The sequence below is a fragment of the Aythya marila genome, assembly GCF_965140915.1.
Source record: "Aythya marila genome assembly, chromosome: 4".
NCBI classification, from domain to species: domain Eukaryota; kingdom Metazoa; phylum Chordata; class Aves; order Anseriformes; family Anatidae; genus Aythya; species Aythya marila.
Genome location: NC_139045.1, coordinates 19,385,141 through 19,406,786, shown reverse-complemented (window position 1 = coordinate 19,406,786; position 21,646 = coordinate 19,385,141). Strand labels below are relative to the sequence as shown.

The window sequence follows — 21,646 nt, the reverse complement described above, 5'->3', positions numbered from 1 at the left end:
ACATAAGGCATGAAACTGCAAATGAAATAATAAACTGCTTAACTGCCCCCCACTATGTTTATTGCAAACTCAAAAATTAGCACAAGTTCCAGCATGGAAGTGCACAATCAAAAGACAAATAGTAATGAAAATCACTAAGGTAATTTGGAAAGGAGGAAGCTATTTTAAAGTTTGGGTTCTTCTCTTTAGCTATGTATTTGGGACTTCAGAAAAAATACTCAGTAATTTACATAACAGCTGATATTATATGTTTAAAGAAAAATGCAAACTACCGAGAAGGCTAACAAGTTTGATACCCATCAATCTTTATTCATACTGGCCCAATTACTTTTTAAAACACCGTTAAGTAGACACACGCTGCCATCTAGTGAGCATCTCTGACATAACTGCAGTTTGGTTTCTGAGGAGAGAAAAAGGTGTTGCTTGGAGCAATTAACTTAATACAGTACAAAACATACACAGACTTTAAAAATGCTGCACTGAATGCTTTGTCAATTGTATATTATATAATAGAGATACACAGAGCAAAGCTAAAGTATTTTATTAATAATTTATTGTAAGAAAGACCAGCTAATGGTAATTTCCAGTAAAAACCTTTACAAGACCATTGGATCACAAATATACAGACACTATAAAAACTGTGTCATGGTGGTTTTGGTTCTAAACTGGTATGTAGAGGGTCCTCAACACACTTTCCAAGAAGGGAAAAAATGTTTACAGTTCTAAAATACAGCAACCCATTTAAGACATTTCCATGTAGCTGACCCAGAAAAATATCAGACCTAACCTATATACAATTGGAATTGTGTGAATATGCTGAGATTTTATAATGAAATGTCAAACCTTAGTTTTTTTTGGGGGAATACATACAGTGATACCCTGATTATAGTAAGTCAGGGTGCTAGTTTTTAATGGCACACAAACACCACTACTTTCAGTGGAAAACAAATTCACAAAATATCTACAAAATCTAGTTAAAACTATTAAAATCAAAACTGTACATAACATTTACAAAAAGTAGGAGAAAATTAATTTTTATTAGAACTATATAAATATGCATCATGCTAACATGGAGAAGTGGTATGTGATTTTTTTTTTTTTAACATAGACAATGCAAGTACAAAAAGCACATTCAGAAATGGCACAGTCAATGGAAATCTTGGAACAATCCAATTATAGTAGGTCAGGAAATGGAAACAGGCTGATTTAGTGAAATGAACTGCATGATCCAATGTTACCATGCCAGTTTAGCTCACTGAAATAGAAGCATTCACTGTGGCTGGGAAAAAGGAGGGGGGAGGGAAAATAAAAGATTGTGGAGGTTGATCTAGCATTGATAGTTTAATAGTCCAGGCACTTTTTGTTGAGTGTGAGTGTCAAACTTCTGTATGTTGCTGGGAATCAAGTGGAGGAATTTTCACATCTTCAAAATGACCGTCATCTCCACTCTCATAGTCACTCATCATGACTTCAGACTCCATTTCACAGCATGCTGACACATCAGAGCATGAAGCTGTGGAAGCATACACAGACATGGACATGTTGTCTACAGTGGGTGCTTCAAAGTCTCTATCGTACCCTAGCGTGTAAGGAGCATAGGGTTCTCTGTAACTGCCATTGACACCACTGGTTGTGGTCTGAGGTTCTGACATGTCTGCAGGGTAATGATGGGGAAGGTACTGGTTAAGGTTAAACCTCTGCCTGCTTCTTGTAGAAGAACCCAAGCTACCTACGGCTGGCATGTCTCTGGGTGGCTGTATTGACTCAAACTGGTCGCTGTATTCTGGTGGTAATGGTGGAAGCTCATCAGGTGCAGGGAAGTCATCAGGTGGAGGTGGAAAATCACTTTCTATGTCATAACCGCCAGGGTAATAGTCTGTATCGATGGCATTTGGATCCGTATAGAGGGGAGCTGACTCCTCGACCACTTCATAATTCGGATACTCCTGGATACCTGGCAGCTGAACACTTGGCATCCAGTCTGATGTATCCCAGTGATAACCTGAAAAGTGAACATTTTTTTAAAAAAGCGATATTAGTATCTTGTCTTCAAGTCAGTCTGAACTGAGAAGTCAAAACGTGTATTAAGACAATGCAATCACTGTGATTAGGATACTGCTTGTTAATTGGAGAACAGTTTGCCCAGTTCCACAGAAGACATTCAACACAACACAACTTTACATTATGCCATGCATTAGGTATTGCATCATTCACATTTAAACTGGTAAATTTTTTCAGACATCTCACCTAACACAGGAAGAGCTGTAGGTCACCTATGGAATATGCTGTCACAATATAATAATGGTATAGAACAAATTGTTCACTGGAGAGCAAATAACCAACAGCCTCCTTGGTGCATCTAGACTCTTAGTCAACTGTTGAGTAATTACAGCTAGGTTGCTAACAGCTGCCTGTTTTTCTTATTAATGTATCTAGCATGCATAAGTCTTGCTTTTCCAACATGAAAGAAATAATTGCTAACTGGTAAAGTATCTAGACCATTTTAAATGACTTTACCACTTGGCTGAATTTTAATTTTAATTTCACAAAATGCTGTTAGCTCCACAGTAACTCAAAAAACGGTTTCTCTCAGTGCTTCCACCCCTCTGATAAAATCCCTTTATCTTGGACTATTAGTGAAGACATTCCGCATTCGAATACAAGAACAAAATAGCAAAATCAAGCTTAATCATGCATGAATGACAACTTGATCCTCTTTTTGCATCCTTCCCTTGAATAAGTTTTTATTGTTCTGCTGGAAACTAGATGTAAACCTAATCTCATTAAAAACATACATGTATATATTTTTAACCTAAACACCCCAAAGGAAAATAATACAGAATTGGAATAAAGTGCGAATCTAGTAAAGAATAATCACTGCAGACAAATGCACAGCAAGCAGCTGGTGGTGAGTCTGTGTTAAAGCCAAGTATTATCAATGAACTGCATGCAGAAGTCACCTCTTGAATTGCTGAGGTCAGGAACAGCAAAAGATTCTTTAGTTGGCAGAATGAGAAGAAAAAGGAGAAAACATCTGTCGTTAGGAATAAAATACTAAAACCACTGTAAAGACAAACGTAATGACTATCCTATGATGCTGCTTTTGTCTGTTTTTAATGTACTGTAGACAAATATGCCTATTTATTTAGCAGTACTAAACTTGGCATTTTTCTCCAAGGCTCCTCCTTTATTAGATTTGTAGAATGGCTACCGAGTCAAAGCATAGCCTACCTGGGACATTGTTTTGTAGTGGAATAATCTGGAATCCATAGTTTGCTGAAATCCTCATTTCATTCCAATAACTTAAGACTTCTCTTAAAGTTGGGTAATGAGATTTGATCAGGTTTTATTCTTTTCCCATTTCCCATTGGTTTTCAATACTAAAAGGTATAAATCTTAATAGATGTAGCACTGTGTCTAACCCAAAGAAAGGAACTTATCTTATTTTCTAGCTTCCAAAGGCTGTGCACAGGGAGACCTGCCTGCTGCTGTACAGCAATCCCAACAATTTATGTTTAGCACAGAAATGTTCTGTACTGTCTGACATCTTAAACCTGTACATTTTCAGGAATTTATATTCCTGGTACAGGTCTGAAAAGAGGGTTGACTGCCTATCCTAATCCCAGAATCTTCTAAGAATTGATCCTTTTATCTATTCTCAGAATGGTCTAAGATCTCTGGACTCATTACCAGGATAATGTTCTAACTATTGGTCTACTTAGAAGACAGCATTCTTTGGTTTTCTAGCGAAATGGTGCAAAGCTGAAGTCAACTTACAGACTGTAGCCTTATAATTTAGAGCACTTTTAACCAAGAAAGGAGGAGATTTGGGTCCTGTACTCTGCTTCTGAGACCATTTAGCATAAAATACAGAAATAAGATAGAACCTGATGTAGTCATATTTCTAGGTGACACATTGTGAACTGGCACTGTATTTCCTCTTGTACTCTGCACCGTTGATGTGCAGAGAGCTATAACCTTCCCTGAGGAGCACTGCAGGGAATGCAGGCCTACAACTGTCCTATAATTGTGTCTAGCTCTAACTCGTGCTTCCAGGATACTTATTGGACAGAGCCACTTGCGGGGCCTAAAGGAAAAGACCATTTGTCCCAGAGCTTGATCCTTCTGAAAGCTTCAGCAAGGATCTCTGCTGCTCAAACTGGCAGCATTCTTAGGGTGTTCCAAAGCATAATTCTTTAGCTATGATACTTTGAAAGAAGGAATGCTTGTTAAGACTAGAAATCAGAAAGAGAAACAGCTGAGCAGGACATATTAACCTTTCCATCCTTTCTGAATAGCCTGCAATGCATAAAAGTCATTTTTATCTTAGTGATACTAAACCAATGAATAGTACTTCTGAGTATCTTGAGGACTAATTCCATCAATTTTAGTTTCTATCCATTAAAATCTCAGAGAAAATCTAAGTTGTTATTGCTCATGTTTTGCTGCTTCTAGTCTTGTAACTCACCCTTTCATAGGTTATTGCACATTACAATTTTCCAGCACTGAGAACTACACTCTATATGTAAACATTAATGATGCTCTCATGTGATTAGAAGTTTTTGCATCTGTCTACTTTATAATGTGTAGACATACAAAAAGAGGTTGTACTTCAAATAATAAACCAATCTGTAGCTACTGTAAGCATTTCTATGTTCTTAAAAGGGCTTCGTTTCCAGTAGGAGTTAAAACAGACTAGTAGACCTTTTTTATTAAGAAATAAAAAACATACACTGTGGATGTAATTTCAGAAGTAACCTCTGCAGACTTGTAGTGGTGTGTGTGGGGATATAAAGGAGAAAACTACTTAGATACCCTGAAAGTTCCAGTGATATGCAAGTCCATTGACATGTTAGTGTTTGTATGGGCTCACTGGCACCTCTATTACTACTATAATTTTGTAAAGTTTGTAGTTTCTAGAGTGACCTCTTCTTAAATGTTAGCAAGAAAAAAAAAAAATCCAGTGAAAATTTCTACTTTACCTCTATCTAACTTCACATAAATACGTTTGTGTATGTGTGTATGTATTTGGAACATACATACACATAAACATAGGTTTTAGATATTCCAGTAAGAATAAGTAGCAAGCAACTACTTAAATTGTTAGGGATGTGTATGCCTATATACATTATATATAATGAATATGAATAATATATAATAATATAAAATATATAAAAACATATTTATACATATATTTATAATATATATATAATAATATAAAAATATAATAAATATTATATATATCATTATATATATATAGATAGATAGATATAATATGAATAATCAACTTCATACTAGAAATCAGCATTTTCTGCTAAAGAGACAGACTGACCTAAAGACCAAGGAAGTGGGTATTGGACTACTTATGTTCTGCCCAGCCACTGACACTTGGTGCAGGTGGGAAAAGAAAAGGAACAGGGAGCACTGTTTTTTCATCTACTTCAGTGTACATATCTGCCTTTGATGCTGTCTCAATTTTGCTGGAAGCTTTATTGTGAATAGTGTCAGACAACAGTAAGAACGAAGACCTTTGTACACCAATATGTTTTCCAAGAAATCACATTCTGAACCTGTCCACAGGGTAGCCACAGCATTCACATGAAAATATAATACACATACAGTATATTATTTACTAAAACTTATCAGGAAGTCTAAGTAAAGTTTATAACTCCAACCTGCTAGGACTACGTTACTAGAGACAAACATGCATTATTCTGCCAAAGCAGTAAATAAATATGAAAACATGTATATACCTTCTTTTTCCACCGAGTCAACAACAGCATTGACAAGGTGTATTACAGTCACTACGGAAGCTTGTAAAAGGTATAAAAGGAGCAAATTAAAAACAAACCTATAGTTAGCATCACTTTAAACAGCATACAGGTATACAAAAAATACTGTAAAATTGCAGTTTATTACTATTTTTAAAGCAAGATTATAGAGATACTCTCTATCTAGAAAGCAATTGCATACAACATCTAAAACACATCTCTGAACCTGACTTTTATTCTTTATAAACATGGTAAAGTACTTGTTACAATTACTCTTGAAACAAATTCTGCACAAGCACAGAAGTGCTTTAACTGCATCAGAATTTCTGGAATATTGCCTTAGTAGAGTGTTTGTATAATACTTCATCTAGATAGCATTTAGAAGGGTCTAGTTTATTGCTTGAGTAGGGTGAATTAAAGAATAACACATTAGGCTTCCCCTTTTAGGCAGCCAACTGCTATTTTTTCCCCTCAACGGAGGGGTAGAATTTTTCACTAAAATGAACTACAGTGCTGGAATATGGAAAATATATATGAAAACACCTGTGCTGACCTACTTGTGTTTGAACAGTGGTATCATAGTAAGAATGCGAAATTCAGATTGTGACAATTTTGATTGTTTTTAAATAAGAATGAAAATATTTAAAAGATTAATTAATCACAATATACTTCTGGAAGGGAGAAGGATTTACTTTTAAAGGAGTAGGATGAGGTAGGCACATGCAATTTTTTTGCAAGGCTGAGGGATTAAAATTTCAAACTAATAAATTCAGAATCTACCTAGAAGGGAGGAAGGAATAATCTCTATGATGCTACAGCTATTTATCTTAGAACGATGCCATATATTGATAATTTAGTAATACAAGAAATACCAGTAGGCATGTATGAAATATATGGGATGAAGGGGAGGGGAGAACAACATGTACTGCACAACACTTAATACCACAGGAAGAAAGTTGATATCAATTCTACTGATAAAATGATGAGTACTATAAGCATACCGTTTTACTTTCACCAATCATTAAAAGATGTTTCTTTCCATGCTTTTAAAGAACAAACCACTCTACCTTTGTTGAGAAGCAGAATGTTCTTTATTTCCTAAGCTAAAGGAATTTCAAATTCTTTTTCCCATACAGAGACAAAAGCATGAATTGGAATGAAGAGTCATAGCTTAATTCACTAAGATAAGGTGTTTTGAGACTGCTGTGGTTTTGTCCAATCAGTCTGAAATATTTCCGAATACACAGATGCATTCGTATCAACTGTAAAAGCATCTGTCATCACAATGGAAAAATAAAGCACTTCCAATTAATAACAACAACAACACAATCCACAAATAAGTACGCTGATTTTGGACTGGAGTTGTGATTAAAATATTTGTATTTTCATAAGGCTTTTTTTCAATGCATGATTTTTTTTTTTTTAATGAATTCAGTTTAATCATGGTGAAAGCCAAGTATACTGCTCTACTGTAATAAAATTCCTTTTTGTGCAGCTTCCTTCATTACTAAAGTAATCAAACTTACAAGCAATCCCTTAAACTCTGCTCTCACTCAGAACTGATCTGATCCATATGGGAGCTGAGGTCGCAGCAAGAAAAAGAGAAGGAGACAAATGAAACTGTAACACCAGAAAGCTTTACTGAAAGCTGAACGTCAAAAGCTAAAGATATATTTGTGCAGAGGCTATTTTTTTAAATTCACTGTATTCTTGCATAAATTGATAACTAATGATTACCTAGAAGAGTTTCTCAAATCTGAGAATGCATTTTTAACGCTGTTTAAGACAAGGCTCCAAACACCTTGTGCTGCATGTTCACACTTAAAATTCTAACAGAATAAAAAAAATATATATTTTAAGGTAAAGTAACTAACATGAGGTGTAAGATAGGCAAAACCCTATAATACTCAAATCTGTTAGTTTTTAAAATAAATACTAATATATATTAAATAGGTTATTATTTAATATATATTAGATATGTGTAACTCCTATTGATACTGAGAGATTTAGATGCAAAGACAGAACAAATGACTGTAAGTGGTAGCACGGCATGATTATAGTTTACGTACCATTGTCATCACATGATTCAGATTGGAAGGAGCTGAGAGACTGGACCTCAGACATGCTTTCTCTAGCACTGTATGGATGGGAGCTCTTTTCATCCAGAGGCTTTTTTGAAAGGCAGGGGTCAAGATCTACTACTTTAGCTGAAAGAAAAAAAAAAAGTGAGACAATTAACAGACCCTAAAAATTAAGATTAAAAGAATCAATAAAAATCAAGGGTCTCTAAGATCTATGCATTTTAACAAAATTTAGTAGTATGAAGCCTAATCAGACTCACAAACTTGTAAACTCATAGTGTCTTTTCTACCATAACACAGATGGACTTTGAGTTCATAGTAAAACTGTACCATAGTCCTTACTCAGAAACTTTATCACTATCTTGAACTGAAAGATAAAAAATAAGAACACTTCTTACTGTCATAGTCAAAATCCCAGCTGGGCTTCTGTATTGAATCGCTGTCTGAAGGAGAGTTGGAGGGCGGTGGAGGTGGTAGGTTTGGTGCTACACTGCAAACAGCTACAGCCTTCCGGTGCCCATGTACAGAATCTGGGTTAAAAGTACTAAACTCTGGGTGCTCAGGGATAGCAGACCCCTCAAAAGAATTCCTGTCCAGATTATTCCTGGAGTCGCTTGGAATGCTTGGAGTGTATGAAATGGGACGAACAGGAACCTGTGGTGGGATGTCTGAATAGATGTTCTTGTTCACTTTTGCATCAAAATAAGGTCTTTGCAAGAAAGCTGTTGTAGCTCCCAGTTGCTTGTCTTCAGGTTCTGGCTGGTGTTTCTTCTTTCTACTGATCACTTTGCGGCAAACAACAAAAATCCCAACTAACAAGAATATTCCCACGATGAAAACAATAATTCCGATTACTTCGGCTAAGCCAATGTTCCAAGGTGTTGAAACATAGTTGTTAAGAACAATGTCTGTGCAGTGTTTCCCTCCAAAGCCATGGCTACAATTGCAGTGATATGAACCGTAAGTATTCTCACAATGGGCACCATTAAGACAGGGGTTTTCTGTGCATTCATCAACATCAGTCAGGCACCTACCAGACACAGAGTAAAGAAATAATGGTTAATTTACAGCAGTAGTCACTGTTGTTGTCTCCTTGCTCTCAACAGTTCTAGATATATTTAATATGTAGTACCGTACAGTACCAGGTAATTTGCTATGTTATCAAGACTGCAGACTTCAATCAACTCAAACTGTTAGCGAAATTTTTATCCATGTTACTTATCTGTGGCCCCACTGCCATTATCACATGGCCTCCAGTCTCAGAGCATTATGTGGCTTTTCAGAACAATGACGTAAGTTTGTTTCCTTGTAAAGTGCTGAGGAATTTCTCTTGAAGGGGACTTCTAACTAGAATGTTTCCTTTAGACCGAGGAGACTTTGCATTGGGTCTGCCTCTTTCCTGGCTCTTTCAGAATGTGCCACCTTGCCATTTTTCAGTGTCATATCTTTCTGTATCTTCTGTGTGCTTCCATCCGCAAAGTCTTAGAATGGTTTAATTCATACACCTGAGGAATAACTTCCATGGTCCACTAGATGTGGTTGGATAAATGTGCACATGTGTCTGTGTGCATCTTAGCCCACGGTTTGTTTCACTGTGTTCCCTCTGCTTCCTACCCCTAGAATTTAAGGAAAATTTGTATAATTCTTAAATGGAATTAGTATGATACTATACTCACCTTTCTCCACGGAAGCCCGCTTCGCACTCACAAACAGGTCCATCCAAACTGTCAATACACCTGCCGCTATTTTTACAAGGATTGTCTTTACAATATGGACCCAGCTGGCACCTGAAGAAGAGAAAAAACAACAATAATGAAAAGAGCTACTAACTATAAGTTCAGTATGTAGTATGGGATTCAAGGCTGCAACATAGGGGTTGGCATTAACCAACTCCAGTCGGTTTCAAAGTCTGGGCTTTAAGTAGAAAATAGAGAATAGGCTATAAATGTAACAGTTTTTTGTTTTGTTTTAGATTTCCCCGATTTCTTTTTTGATCTAATGGGTTCATTTGTACAAAAAAGCCCCGCCATACAAACATACCTTTGGCCTGTGTATTGTCCTCGGCATTGGCAGATGAAATCATCACTGACTGAGATGCAAGTACCACCATAAAGGCAGGGGTTGGAAGCACATGGGTTGACGCTTACATCGCAGTGAGTTCCCATGAACAGAGGAGCACACTTGCAGTAGTAACCTGAAATCAAATACAGTCTTTTTGAAAGACACATGTGGCTTTACTGGATTCAAGACAAAATCCTCCCTGCCCGCCTACTAGTTGAAAGAGAGAGAGAATAGGCATAGAAATATTTTATCAAAAGATGAATGAAAGTCTAACAGTCTAGTTTTTCTTGGGTATGACTCAAGGTTAACTTCCACGTGTCTCACAGAACTGAAGCTTGTCACAATGTTTTCAGAAATTTTTAAGCTCTAAAGCAGGCAGTCAGAGAACAGACCTCAGGTGTTGCCACAGATGAGTAAATCCCAACTTTGCTTCATGAGCTTTGCCTACTTCCTATCCCAAGGAACTGAGCCTAGACCACAGGCAGACACAGCCTTTCTACCTGGCTAACAACCACCCTTCTTCAACTCACTGGAAAAGCAAAAATTATTTACAAAACTGTTCTGGCTTTCCAAGGCAGGTAAGTGGGAAAAGAAGTTTTGAAAACTAGCAGCAGAACAATCCAGCACAGCTTACCTCCATTTGACAATGCATTGCAGATGCCTCCATTCTGACAGGGGTTGCTTGAACAACCTTCTGTTGTGGTGAGTAAGCACCCAGGAGTCACATCCACAGATTCTTCCAGGTGTGCATAATTTCGTGGTTTGCTGTTCAGGGGAAGCTCTTGTCCATTAAGTACAATAGAGTCCATGCAGCCTCTGAAACCATTGCTAACCTGAGGACTCCTACCGTGTCTTGTACCTTGCTGCCGAATATGACCGCCAAAATACACATGATTATCTAGGTTTAGTGTCCTAAGTGTACCAGGAGCGGTACCAGATGCAGTATGCACCCTGTCCAGAACGAGTCGTGCGTAATTTCCATCCACTTCAAGAGATACTGAATGCCACTGGCCATCATTAATCTGAATGCTCTGAACAGAGACAATCCCAGGTCCACTGCCACAATCAAATTTATATTGCAGCCGTCCATGGTGAATCTATGGAGGAAAGACACATACTCAACAAGTGGACCACACAGAGAATCCCTGCAAAAAGTAGAACTTCAAAATATCAACACCTATAAAAGTTTTTGTTTGCTGGAGAGACAAGGTTATGATGGTGTTCATGAAGAGCAGTTTACTGACATTATATTCCAAACAGTCACAGTGACTATGATTCATTTTATATGATTCTTTCAATTAAAATGCATAGTTAGTACATTTTTTTCTCCAGTAAAGAACTCACAGATCATCATCAAAAGATTGCAGCACTTGAAGATGTGCCTTTAATCTCGTGTTTTATGTGACTAATCTCCCACATAGTTTAAAAACTTTTTCTGTGTGGACTTATAGAGTACCATGCACAAATAAATTAAAATAGATCCTTCATATTTTTTTTTTTAAGTATTAACTTTAAACACTGAAGAAAACAGATTCTTTGTACACATTAAAAACATTCTGTACAAGTTTGCAACCAGGATCCACAAGAAACTCTACTTTGAAGGCAGTTCTCAACTGTAACAACTCCACAAAGATTATGGTAAAAATAAAAGAGGTTAAGATGTGTACCTCTAAGATACTGTAGTCTGTTCCTCGAGCATACATAACAACTGCATGAGCAGAGTAGGTTCGAAGTCTCATTGTCAGCTTCATTTCCTCTTTGTTCTCGTTTTCCATGAGACGGTATTTCACATAGCTGCTCCCACTAAATGTCACAGCAGAGCCAACTGATTCTGAGGGATACAGAAAAGCATGAAATGTGTTAACACTGGACTGGAATCAAATTTACCATTGGAAAGTAATAATATGGCTTTAGGCAGAGATCTTTTTTAAGAAAATTTCTCACCAGGACACTGTCCAGCTTTGCTGTCATGGCAAACACAGGTGTATTTTCCTTCCTTTGGATCTCCTAAACATTCGGTACCTTCAGGGCATGGGTTTCCTTCACACACACTATTTACTATGGGGCATTTCCCTTCTGTAAAATGAAATACACTCAATTTAGGGAATACATTCATTTAGGGAGAGGAGAAGAGTTGTGCGTTTGAGATAGAAAATGAATGGGTTTTAAATATTTACTTCAGGTGTGATTTCAGCCGACAATGTTAGTTAATGATTTTTAAAAGCTATGTTGATTTCCTAAGAGCGAAAGACAAGTTCATTATTTGTTATAAACCTGTATGTATTTTGATGCATATTCATTTCCCAGTTCAAGCTGTCATTCAGAGCCAAGTTAGGAAGGTCTGTGAGATACTTGTCTATGCAGAAACTAGGAAATATTTAGGTACTTTGCAAGAACTTTTGTGCATGCAAGACCGAATAGCCATTATTTCAGACAATTTAGAAGAGGCAACAACCGAAAGAACTTCTTTCATAAATTGGAAAATGATGGGGTACCTATAAAAATCCTTTCCCATCAACTTACATTAGATAAAATCTTGCTGCCTCATTTTAAGAGAAGAATTACTCCTTACTCTGAATAAAATTAGGCAAATGTTGCAGTGAGGGTTACAGGACATTCTTACTCTTTGTCCTGTAATATTCATTTTCCCCAGTGGATTATGACCGTTCAAAACCAGACAAATCGTTTGAAGGATACTGTTATCTTTTCTGCTTTTCTTACCTTTACAAAGACAAACCGCTGTTCTGTGATGACGGGGAGTGACAAAACTCAGCCTGGCTGTGCTGTGGGTTGACATGATGTTCTCATCCACCGTTACTTTTTCTTCACAGAATTTCAAAGGACAGTCTAGGCCTGCACATAGCTTATGGAAAACATCAATTATCCGAACACCTAAAATCTCCTCTAGGTCAGGCACAGAAGAGTTTATCTTGTGGAGCAAAATTCTCATTGGGTGCTGAGAGCTGCCAGATTTTTCAATATTCAGGAGGACATCAAGGTTTGAAGGAGGATCAGAAGGCTGCAAACTAACAATCTGGATGTCGTTTCTCCTCACACCCAAGATGTTTCTTAAAGCTCTCTGGAAATTGCGCCAGTAATCACCAATGAATTCTTCAGGAGCAAGGTTTGCAAAGCGTATTGCAATGCTGTGATTTAGTAAATCTTGTGTGATTTGTCTGATGTGCACAGTAATATCAGCTGCAGTTGTAAATTTTCCATCTGTAACTGTGACATTTAGGAGGTATTGTCCTACATCTAACTTCTTATGTGCTATTAGTTTGCCCCCGGTACTGGAAACAGAGAACAAGGATTCCATTTTGGGGTCCAGGCTATATGTCAAAGTATCATAAACATCTTGATCAGTTGCATGAATTTTTCCAATGACACCACCTGAGTATTCTTCCCCAAAGGCTGTAATAAAGATTTCCAGAGGCAGAATTGCTGGAGAATAAATGCTTTCCTCAATAACTCTAATATCAATGTAAGTCAGAGATGACAACGGTGGCTTTCCATTATCTGTGACCTAGTGGAAGATGAGGACAGAATTCAATTTTTGCTTTATTTCATCAAATTCTACTGTAGATACTGTGCTCTATGCAGTAGTGTTGTATTTTTCTATACAAAAGAAAATTAAAATGTTCCTAAAGGAAAATGCTTTACAAAAATTCATAAATGCACATTTATGAAAAGTTAATTTTGAAAATTCAGAAAACTCATAAAGTGCACACACACAAACATGTTTTCATTTCTAAGACTAAAAGGATACAGTACTATTAATACCTGGAAATGCAAGGAAGCCTACTAGCACTTATGGCAAATACAGAGGATTATAGCTGATTTCAGACAGCAGATGGTGCTTGAAGCTTTTTTATTTCAAGCATGGAAAAAAATTACCAACTCTAAATGACTCATGGACTATGCATTTACAACATGCTTCACCAGAGTTATTAGGAGATGGTCTTGAAGACAATCTAAATGTAGTATACCAAACAGTACTGCAAAATTAAAACAATGTATATAGAAAGTTATAATTAATTATGCTCTCTTTGATGATTAGCAATCATGGAGAGGAAGAAAGCAGCCTGTAATGGTATTTGCTTCAGACAAGTAAAGTAATCAATAAAAATCAGCCTAATTCAATTTTAAAGCCTTTTTAAACATCATGTCTCCTGCCCTCCACTCTTTTTCTGACAAAAACATACATTGCTGATGGATGAAGAGAGAACAAAAAAAAAAAAAATGAGAAGAGTGAGAAAACAGCATTCCCCTGGGTTTTCTTTCTCTCTTGCTGTTTCTCATTTCTTATTTCGCTTCTAGCTTTTTCCCAGAGCTGTTTCCCAGTTACTGAAAGTGAGATTACAGAAACAGGCAAAGAAGAAGTAGATCAGATGTGAAAGAACAGAGGGAAAATATACTGCACTGTTCAAAAGATTTTACAGTAATTTTATGATGACTACAGGTAGGTGGTACACATTGCAGATCTACGCAGAGAAGCTGCTTTTGATTGTTCATTTAAATTTAAGCAAAAAGAAAAACTCTGGCACAAGATTACTGCAAATATATACATAATTGTAGAATTTTAAGAAGGTAACTTATGTGTCACAGAACTACATATTTTTATCAGTAACTCCAAAAGCCAGGCATGGCTAGAAGCTTGACCTGTAGTTACCCAAACATAAATAAGGAGAGAAAGAAAGAGAGCTTTTGCTGGCAAAGTTTTGTTTTGCCTAGATTTCTGCCTGGAAACAAGACAAGGAAGGCAGTTTAGCTACAGGACAAATGCCCAAGGGAAAACAAGAAAATACTTAAACAGGCAAGCAAAATTACAACAAATGGACAGCAAGAAGGAAAGAAGAGCCCCAGGAGAAAATATTTTTCAATAGTTCAGTTATTTAAAAATCTGCTGTGGTTTTAAACTAAAGACTTCAGACTGTGGCACAAAAGACTGTATGACTCATAGCTGAAGATTTCACACAGTAATGCTGTGAGACATTTGTTAATGGATAATCTATTTCCTTTGGAAAGCAAATGTGAGTGGCATGAACATGTAGGTGGCTGTTGGAAAAAATCCTTATTTTTCTTAAAAACATTTAAGTTAAATAAAAGGATCGTGTAAAAGATTCTTAGTGGTACTGGTTTGTGTGTGTAAGTATTGTAGGGGGGAAGGGTTTTCTCAGTTAGAGTAAACCTGTAAAATAAGACCTCTGCCTCAGCAATCCACTCAGAAAGTAATGAAGGTGAAAGCTGTGAGTACTGAAAAGCAGGGGCAATGAAGGTCAGTTAAAAAAACAAAACCAAGCATCAACGGATTATGCACAGCCATCAACTTAAGAGCTGCAAGAACAAAACAAAAATTAAAAACCTGGTAAACTTGAGAAGATGCCTTTGGGGTTAAAAAAAAAAAAAAAAAGTCATTCTTTTAAGTGGAAAGAGTATTTTTCCCAGAAGGTCATTTATTTGTTTTTTTTTGTGTGTCATTGAAACTGAAGGCTTGTGATATGGAAATGCCTAGTTTTAGTCTTGGATGCCTTCATACTTGTGTATGCTGACTCGCTAAAGAAAAGATAATAGCAAATTATAGCACTGTGTCAATTTAAAAAGCTATCATAATAAATGATGATAAATGGCAATTGAAAGACGGTGACATACTTCCAGAATCCAGACAGGGAACGTTTAAATCAAAGGATAAGACAGGTACAAATATTGAGATTGCGTGATAACAGCATTAAAAAAAATGACATTAGTATAGTCTGCTTTAGGATGTATGATCTTTGAAAAGTCTATGTTCTAAATTAGTATATTTGTTTTAAGATGCTTGTTTAATTACTGTGTACCATTAAAATATCCCTTTTATTCATTAGAAACAAAGAAGAAAAAGTCTTAAAAAAAAAGACACTCTTCAAGTGCTATGCTAAAGATAAGACAGATAGAGTACTGACAGGCTGTTTACAGGCATCCTACGGCCTAGATGACTTGGAAATGAAAATAAATCCACCTAGAGAAAGGTGTTAGATAGGTTCCTCATACAGGCAGACACGTTAGGAAGGACCAAATGTTCAGGTAAGTCATGAAAAGGGACAAAGGCAGTGTAAGGCTCCACAGAACAGTCATAATTACAGCTGCATGCATTCATAGGAATATGCTTTAGAAGCAAAATACATAGAAATCAGTTACTGCTCAGAAAAAAGATACAAAACATACAAATCTTGTATGATACTAAGAGCACATACAGGAAAAATACTACTTGACATTCTTCCCTTAGCAAAAAGGTGACAAAAATTTGGAAAGCCCATTACAAAAGAGTAACAAAGCCCACCTCTACTGCTCTTTTGGACTCATGCAGCCTAGGAAGGCCAACAGAGCCATCACTTCAAGGCTAACCTGTCCCATAAGGTCATTACTGAGAAGAAAATAGCTGACAGGGGGACGATTTATATCCTTACCCCCTTTTTCATCCATGTATATGGAAAAATATATATATATATATATTTTAATATTATATAAGGAATATTCATATTCCTTATCTAGAACTGAAATGGAGCCTTTATCTATGCTGATTCTCATACTGATGTCTCCTTATACCACATTTCAGTGACTCAAGCAGGAAATCACAGTACCTGTGAGATTTTTTTTTCCTTGCTCAAAGAAAAGAGAGAGATGTGCAAATACACCACGATTATTACCCCAGTGTGGACAGAATTCACTATGCCCTGGAGCAAATAGTACTGGTCTAGCACTCTGCACATTTGCTCATAAATTATGTGCAATATTACACAGGAGAATAACATGGAGATTTAAAGAAATTCCTGTAGGCCATGTAAAAATAAAGGTGAGAAGTTTTCTAAAAACATGTATCTGGAAATGAAGTGTAAGAATTAAGGCCAACTATTTTTAGCCTACCAATTTCAAGTTCCCTGGTCACAGTTTCTTAATTTATTACTGAATTATAAAGGGCTAGATTTGATTTTTAAAAAAATGGCTTAAACTTTATGTTAGGTTACATAAAGTATTTAGAGAACTTTGCTATATACTCTGTGTTAATGTAACTCTGATTTTTGAACATGGCCTGGTCTTTTGGCACAACTGCAGCAACTATTTACAGATAGTTGCCTTTCAGGGTCACTTTTGAATTCTTTGCCACTGCAAAATTCTGAGACCTACAAGTAAAGTGCTGTTTATGAGAATCAGACAGCAAGGCTGAATGCTATCTGATACCATCCACTCATTTGTTTTCAACTGCCCTTGACAGAACAATGTAGCACTACAGAAAAACATGCCAGTACTGCTATGACGTGAAACTTTTAAAATCCCTGTTTCCATTGTTATCACTGCAGTCCAGCTCACGGCTCCAAGCATCACAGTGATGGTTGTCAGAGGAAGTTTGCAACAAATAGTAGGTGGCTCAAGAGACTCATCTTCTGCTGGCTTCTCTAGATAGATGCCAGAGTAAAACAAAATGCATAGGCTGAAAAATGCATCCCATGTGAAAGACAAGGTTCACTTGCAGTGAGTTTAATTAAGGTTACTATTACACCTGTGTAGATTTCCATTTAAATCAAGACTCTCTGAACATTCTCCCACAAGGGACATGCCTCAAATAACTACTTAGCATGTCAAGATCTTCTGAGAAAGACAAGTGGCTATCCTCCAAGTAACAGGAAAAGGTGGTGGATTTAGCATGAGTGGAAAAAGTTGAGTATTTATACTAATAACACAAAACAGCTAGACACAGTGTATCCTACCTTAACGTGAAGTAAATAGTGATCCCTCACTTTTCGGTTCAGTGCAGCAGTTGTTGTCAGTATTCCTTGCTGGTTAATCTGGAAAGTATTTTCTTCATTTCCACTCAGGATGGTGAAGAGGAAAGGAGGACCATTGTGTGAAGAATCTTTGTCTGTTACCACCAGCTGCAGCACACTAAATCCAATAGGCTTATTTTCCTATAAATGTATAATGCAACCACATTGGTTTTGTTGTAAATGAGGATATACAGTGAGATTGATTTTTCACAACAGAAAAAAAAAATCACTGTCAATCCAGTCAATCAGTATCAGTGAAATCAGAATGACAACATTATGAAAAAACACCACCCTCTGTTTATAATGACAAAAACAATAAAAGGCAGCACACTCTTAAACTTTATTTTTTTTACTTTGAGATTGTTAAAAGTAGCTCAGCCTTGTACATCTATTTCTACTTTTGGTTTGAATTAAAATTATAGTAGATTAATTACTTAGTTGTCAAAGATTTCAAATTTAGCTAAAACACCTGTTAAGAATAATCTAATGCTTTTTTTGGGAGGACTACAAAAGCACGCTATTCTGTCTAACCCACTGTGTGCCTTATTATTGTTCCGACTACAGCTATGGTCTGGTTAAAATATGAAATCCTGGTTTAAAAGTTTGTACCATAAAATGTCAATTTTGCATCATGTGAATGCCCCAGGTTTCAGACACCTCACACACTTAGGTTTATCGTGCATCTGATACACACATACAACCTTATCTAACAATCATAATACCTCTCCTAGAATATTTATGTTATGCTGTATTTACCAGATTTTTATATATACATATTTTAAATGCAAAAAAGTGTTATTCCAAAGTACAACAATAACAAAATGCTACTCTTTCGTGCTTGCAAAACCTAACAAGCATACTCTCTGTTCTTGAGAGATTAAGTAGGTGACATTCTGTCAAGTTAATTTTATCAGATACTGCAGCCTGGCCTTTTTTCTTTTTTTCTTCCTTTTAAGCAAAGCAGACAAGGATCACAATTTAAAAATACAAATATTTACATTTTGACAACTAAGTTAATTTGGTTTTCATAATAGCTAAGCATATTTTCAACTGTGACCAAATTTGTACATTTCCAATGTAACAGGAAATGCAGACCAGCATTCTTGGGCAACTCCTTCAGCTTCTTCTCCATGTCCCTTATACTGGGATGGGCTAATATGAATGAAAAATAAAATGTCTTCTTTTTTTAGTTGAGTAAAGGAAACATTACTAACATTGGCTTAAGACTGTATTTGGGGAAAGCAAAATACCTTCAACAACACACAAAAATACAGTTCTCGCTTTAAAAAAAAAATCATGACACCTTACTTGCATACTCTAAATGTTGGGTAGAAATGAATCCTCTTGTCCTCTTTTGGAAAAGTACCTTTACAAATCATGTACATGGTCTTGAACAGAAGTAGTACATTTGGATGGCACAGTGTACCAGATAGCACTGCCTGATCCTTATTTATCTGTCATACAAGGCCAGGCCAGACACGAGTGACAGCAAAAGGACCCAAGGAATTGAACTGACTTACATTACCAGTATAGAGTTCTTAATGTGATTCTTTTGTTCCTTTCCATTCATTCTCTACTGGGTTCAGGAAGAAAAGTACAGAAGCTGTCTCTGCTATCTTTGCTTTAGTAGAGAGTTCTCTGAATCAGGCCAATACTTGACAGCCATTTGAGAATCTAGCCCACTACTAACATCCTAAGGTGCAAAATTAGTCAAAAGATTGGTATGTAGCCATACAAAATACTACTCCTGTTTTGTAATGCCTCTGATCCCAGAAGAGAACAATATGAATTAACTCCTGAGCTATGTGTCACAATGCAGAGTATCTGCTTCACAGTAACACATACCTAAAGCATCTTTTCCCAAGCAGTAACTTGAAGATCAAAAATAAATAGAAAATTATGTATGATTTTAAGGACATTGTACATATGAATTCAATGTATCATAGATACACATGTACACACGTGAAGTACATAAAAAGGACACACTCTACTTGCAAAATAAGTTTCTACATAGACTGCATAACATGGATTTTGTAACCCTTAATACTTGTTCAAGCAGGCAGTCTCACTGACAACATTAATTAAAAACACAGTAAAACAAAATGGAAGTATTAAATTTACCTTATCTTGCAGAATATTTAAAGTCACAAATTAACACTCAAATAATACTATTTTTTAATTACTAAAACTTTACTGCATGTGTTTACCTGGATGATAACGCTATAGTTTCCTTTTGAGAATACTGGAGGATTGTCATTTACATCAGAAACATCAATGTTAACAGTGGTTGTGTTATGTCTAGGTGGGTTTCCATTATCTGAAGCTTGTACTGTCAAAGTATATCCTGAAATCTAATAAATAATAATAATAATAATAAAAATCACATATTCAATGAAGAATAAAGAAAGAATAACAAACTCAGCTTTTATTTTAAGAAATATTTTAGTGCAATCCTCCAATAAAGCTTGCCTTTATATATTTAATCCTTTCTCTCCCCTTGCAGATGTCCCCTACCTCCCAACCCCAGAAGGCATTGACATAAATAGGTGCTTTCACTTCTGTTATGGCTGTAATAATTTTAGAATGTTTGAAATATTAATTTACAAATATATCAAAAAATGGTGGTTATCAAAAGCAAATACCTAATTAAATCCCCACTGCTCAATAAGTATAGAAAACTTACCTTTTCTCGGTCTAGAAGTTTAGTGACTTTTATTTCACCCCTGGTAGGGTCAATTGTAAAAGGATTTCCCTGATTGCCATCTATAATGGCGTAGTGAATATAGTTGTTGGAAGGTCCATCAGCATCATCTGCCATAACCTAAGGAATATTATAGGATCATTTAAAATAATCTAAGTATATTCTATAATTTTTCAAACAAACTCAGCCTGAAGATGATCATAGCTGGTTTGGTCTAACATATTACGTAGTTCTCAGGAGAAACATCATAGTATTCTGAACATATTATTATCACTTAATTTTCAGAATGAATTCAGAAAATTATTTTAAGTCCTGTTCTGATGAGGAGAAAAAAAAAAAAACAACACAAAATAATATAATACTTCCCCACAGCATTTCATGTTGCTGGTTCTGAAAATTCTTCAGAATATTTTTCAGTTACTCAGTGGCAAACTTATCTATTCATTTATCCCCATTCTCAAATCAATATTTATTCCTTCAAGACTGAAAGTATGATTGTTATGACAGCATATTTCAAGGGGAAAAAATGACAATACATACTGTAATGACTGACTGTTCAAGCACAGCATCTTCACTGATTACTGCAGTGTAGGTGTCTTGGCTGAACACTGGAGTATTGTCATTGATATCCGTTACATTAATATTCACTGTTACAACATCACTTAATGAAGGTGTGCCTCCATCTGTGGCTTCCACTGTCAAGTAATACTCATGAGAACTTTCATAATCCAAGCTTTCAATTATAAAAATGGCTCCTATTGGAGAAAATAAGACAAAACCATAGAAATTCCACTGTTACTGTAGTATTATATATTGCAACTTCTGATTTTGTTCTGATGAATACTCAGCTTTTTCAGGGCTCAACTTGTCCCTGTAAAGCTGGAGCTACACAGTGAGATAATCAGGCTTTACACATAAAAAAAAAAAATCAGAAATTCCTGCCATTACCACAAAAGATTCTTATAATTTAAAACTACCTGGCTCACATTATATAATTAAAAAAGAATAAAATAATGAAGAAGTTTAGAAAATGTCCTTTTCAATATTTTCAATTACAATTAACCCAAAATACAAAAACACCTTTAGCTTGACTTTCCTTGTGACCAACATTAATTTCAGGTATTGAGAATACAAAGGATACTCCAGTAACAGAAGTGCCTGATCATGATTTTGATTGATAGAGATACCTGAGTTAAAGTGCGAGCTCTTAACCAAATAGTTAAAATAGTTCAG

General features: G+C 36.0%; 1 protein-coding gene across 4 annotated transcripts in view; it reads right to left on the bottom strand.

Annotated features, from left to right (window-relative positions):
- Positions 1–330: 330 nt before the first annotated feature.
- The window catches only part of FAT1 (FAT atypical cadherin 1), a 108,511-nt gene continuing 87,195 nt past the window's right edge, over positions 331–21,646 (bottom strand). For 2 of the 4 annotated variants that reach the window (XM_082758972.1, XM_082758973.1), the window contains exons 15-28: positions 20,954–21,168; positions 20,396–20,533; positions 19,920–20,063; positions 17,656–17,853; positions 12,635–13,436; positions 11,858–11,989; positions 11,581–11,744; positions 10,548–11,010; positions 9,893–10,046; positions 9,529–9,639; positions 8,251–8,882; positions 7,841–7,978; positions 2,961–2,996; positions 331–2,002 (exon numbers count right to left, since the gene is read on the bottom strand). In XM_082758972.1, coding sequence (XP_082615098.1) covers positions 1,377–2,002; positions 2,961–2,996; positions 7,841–7,978; positions 8,251–8,882; positions 9,529–9,639; positions 9,893–10,046; positions 10,548–11,010; positions 11,581–11,744; positions 11,858–11,989; positions 12,635–13,436; positions 17,656–17,853; positions 19,920–20,063; positions 20,396–20,533; positions 20,954–21,168 — 3,953 coding nt within the window. In that variant the 3' untranslated portion in view covers positions 331–1,376. The remainder of the gene's footprint in view (positions 2,003–2,960; positions 2,997–7,840; positions 7,979–8,250; positions 8,883–9,528; positions 9,640–9,892; positions 10,047–10,547; positions 11,011–11,580; positions 11,745–11,857; positions 11,990–12,634; positions 13,437–17,655; positions 17,854–19,919; positions 20,064–20,395; positions 20,534–20,953; positions 21,169–21,646) is intronic. The other 2 variants (XM_082758974.1, XM_082758975.1) reach the window with 1 other exon arrangement.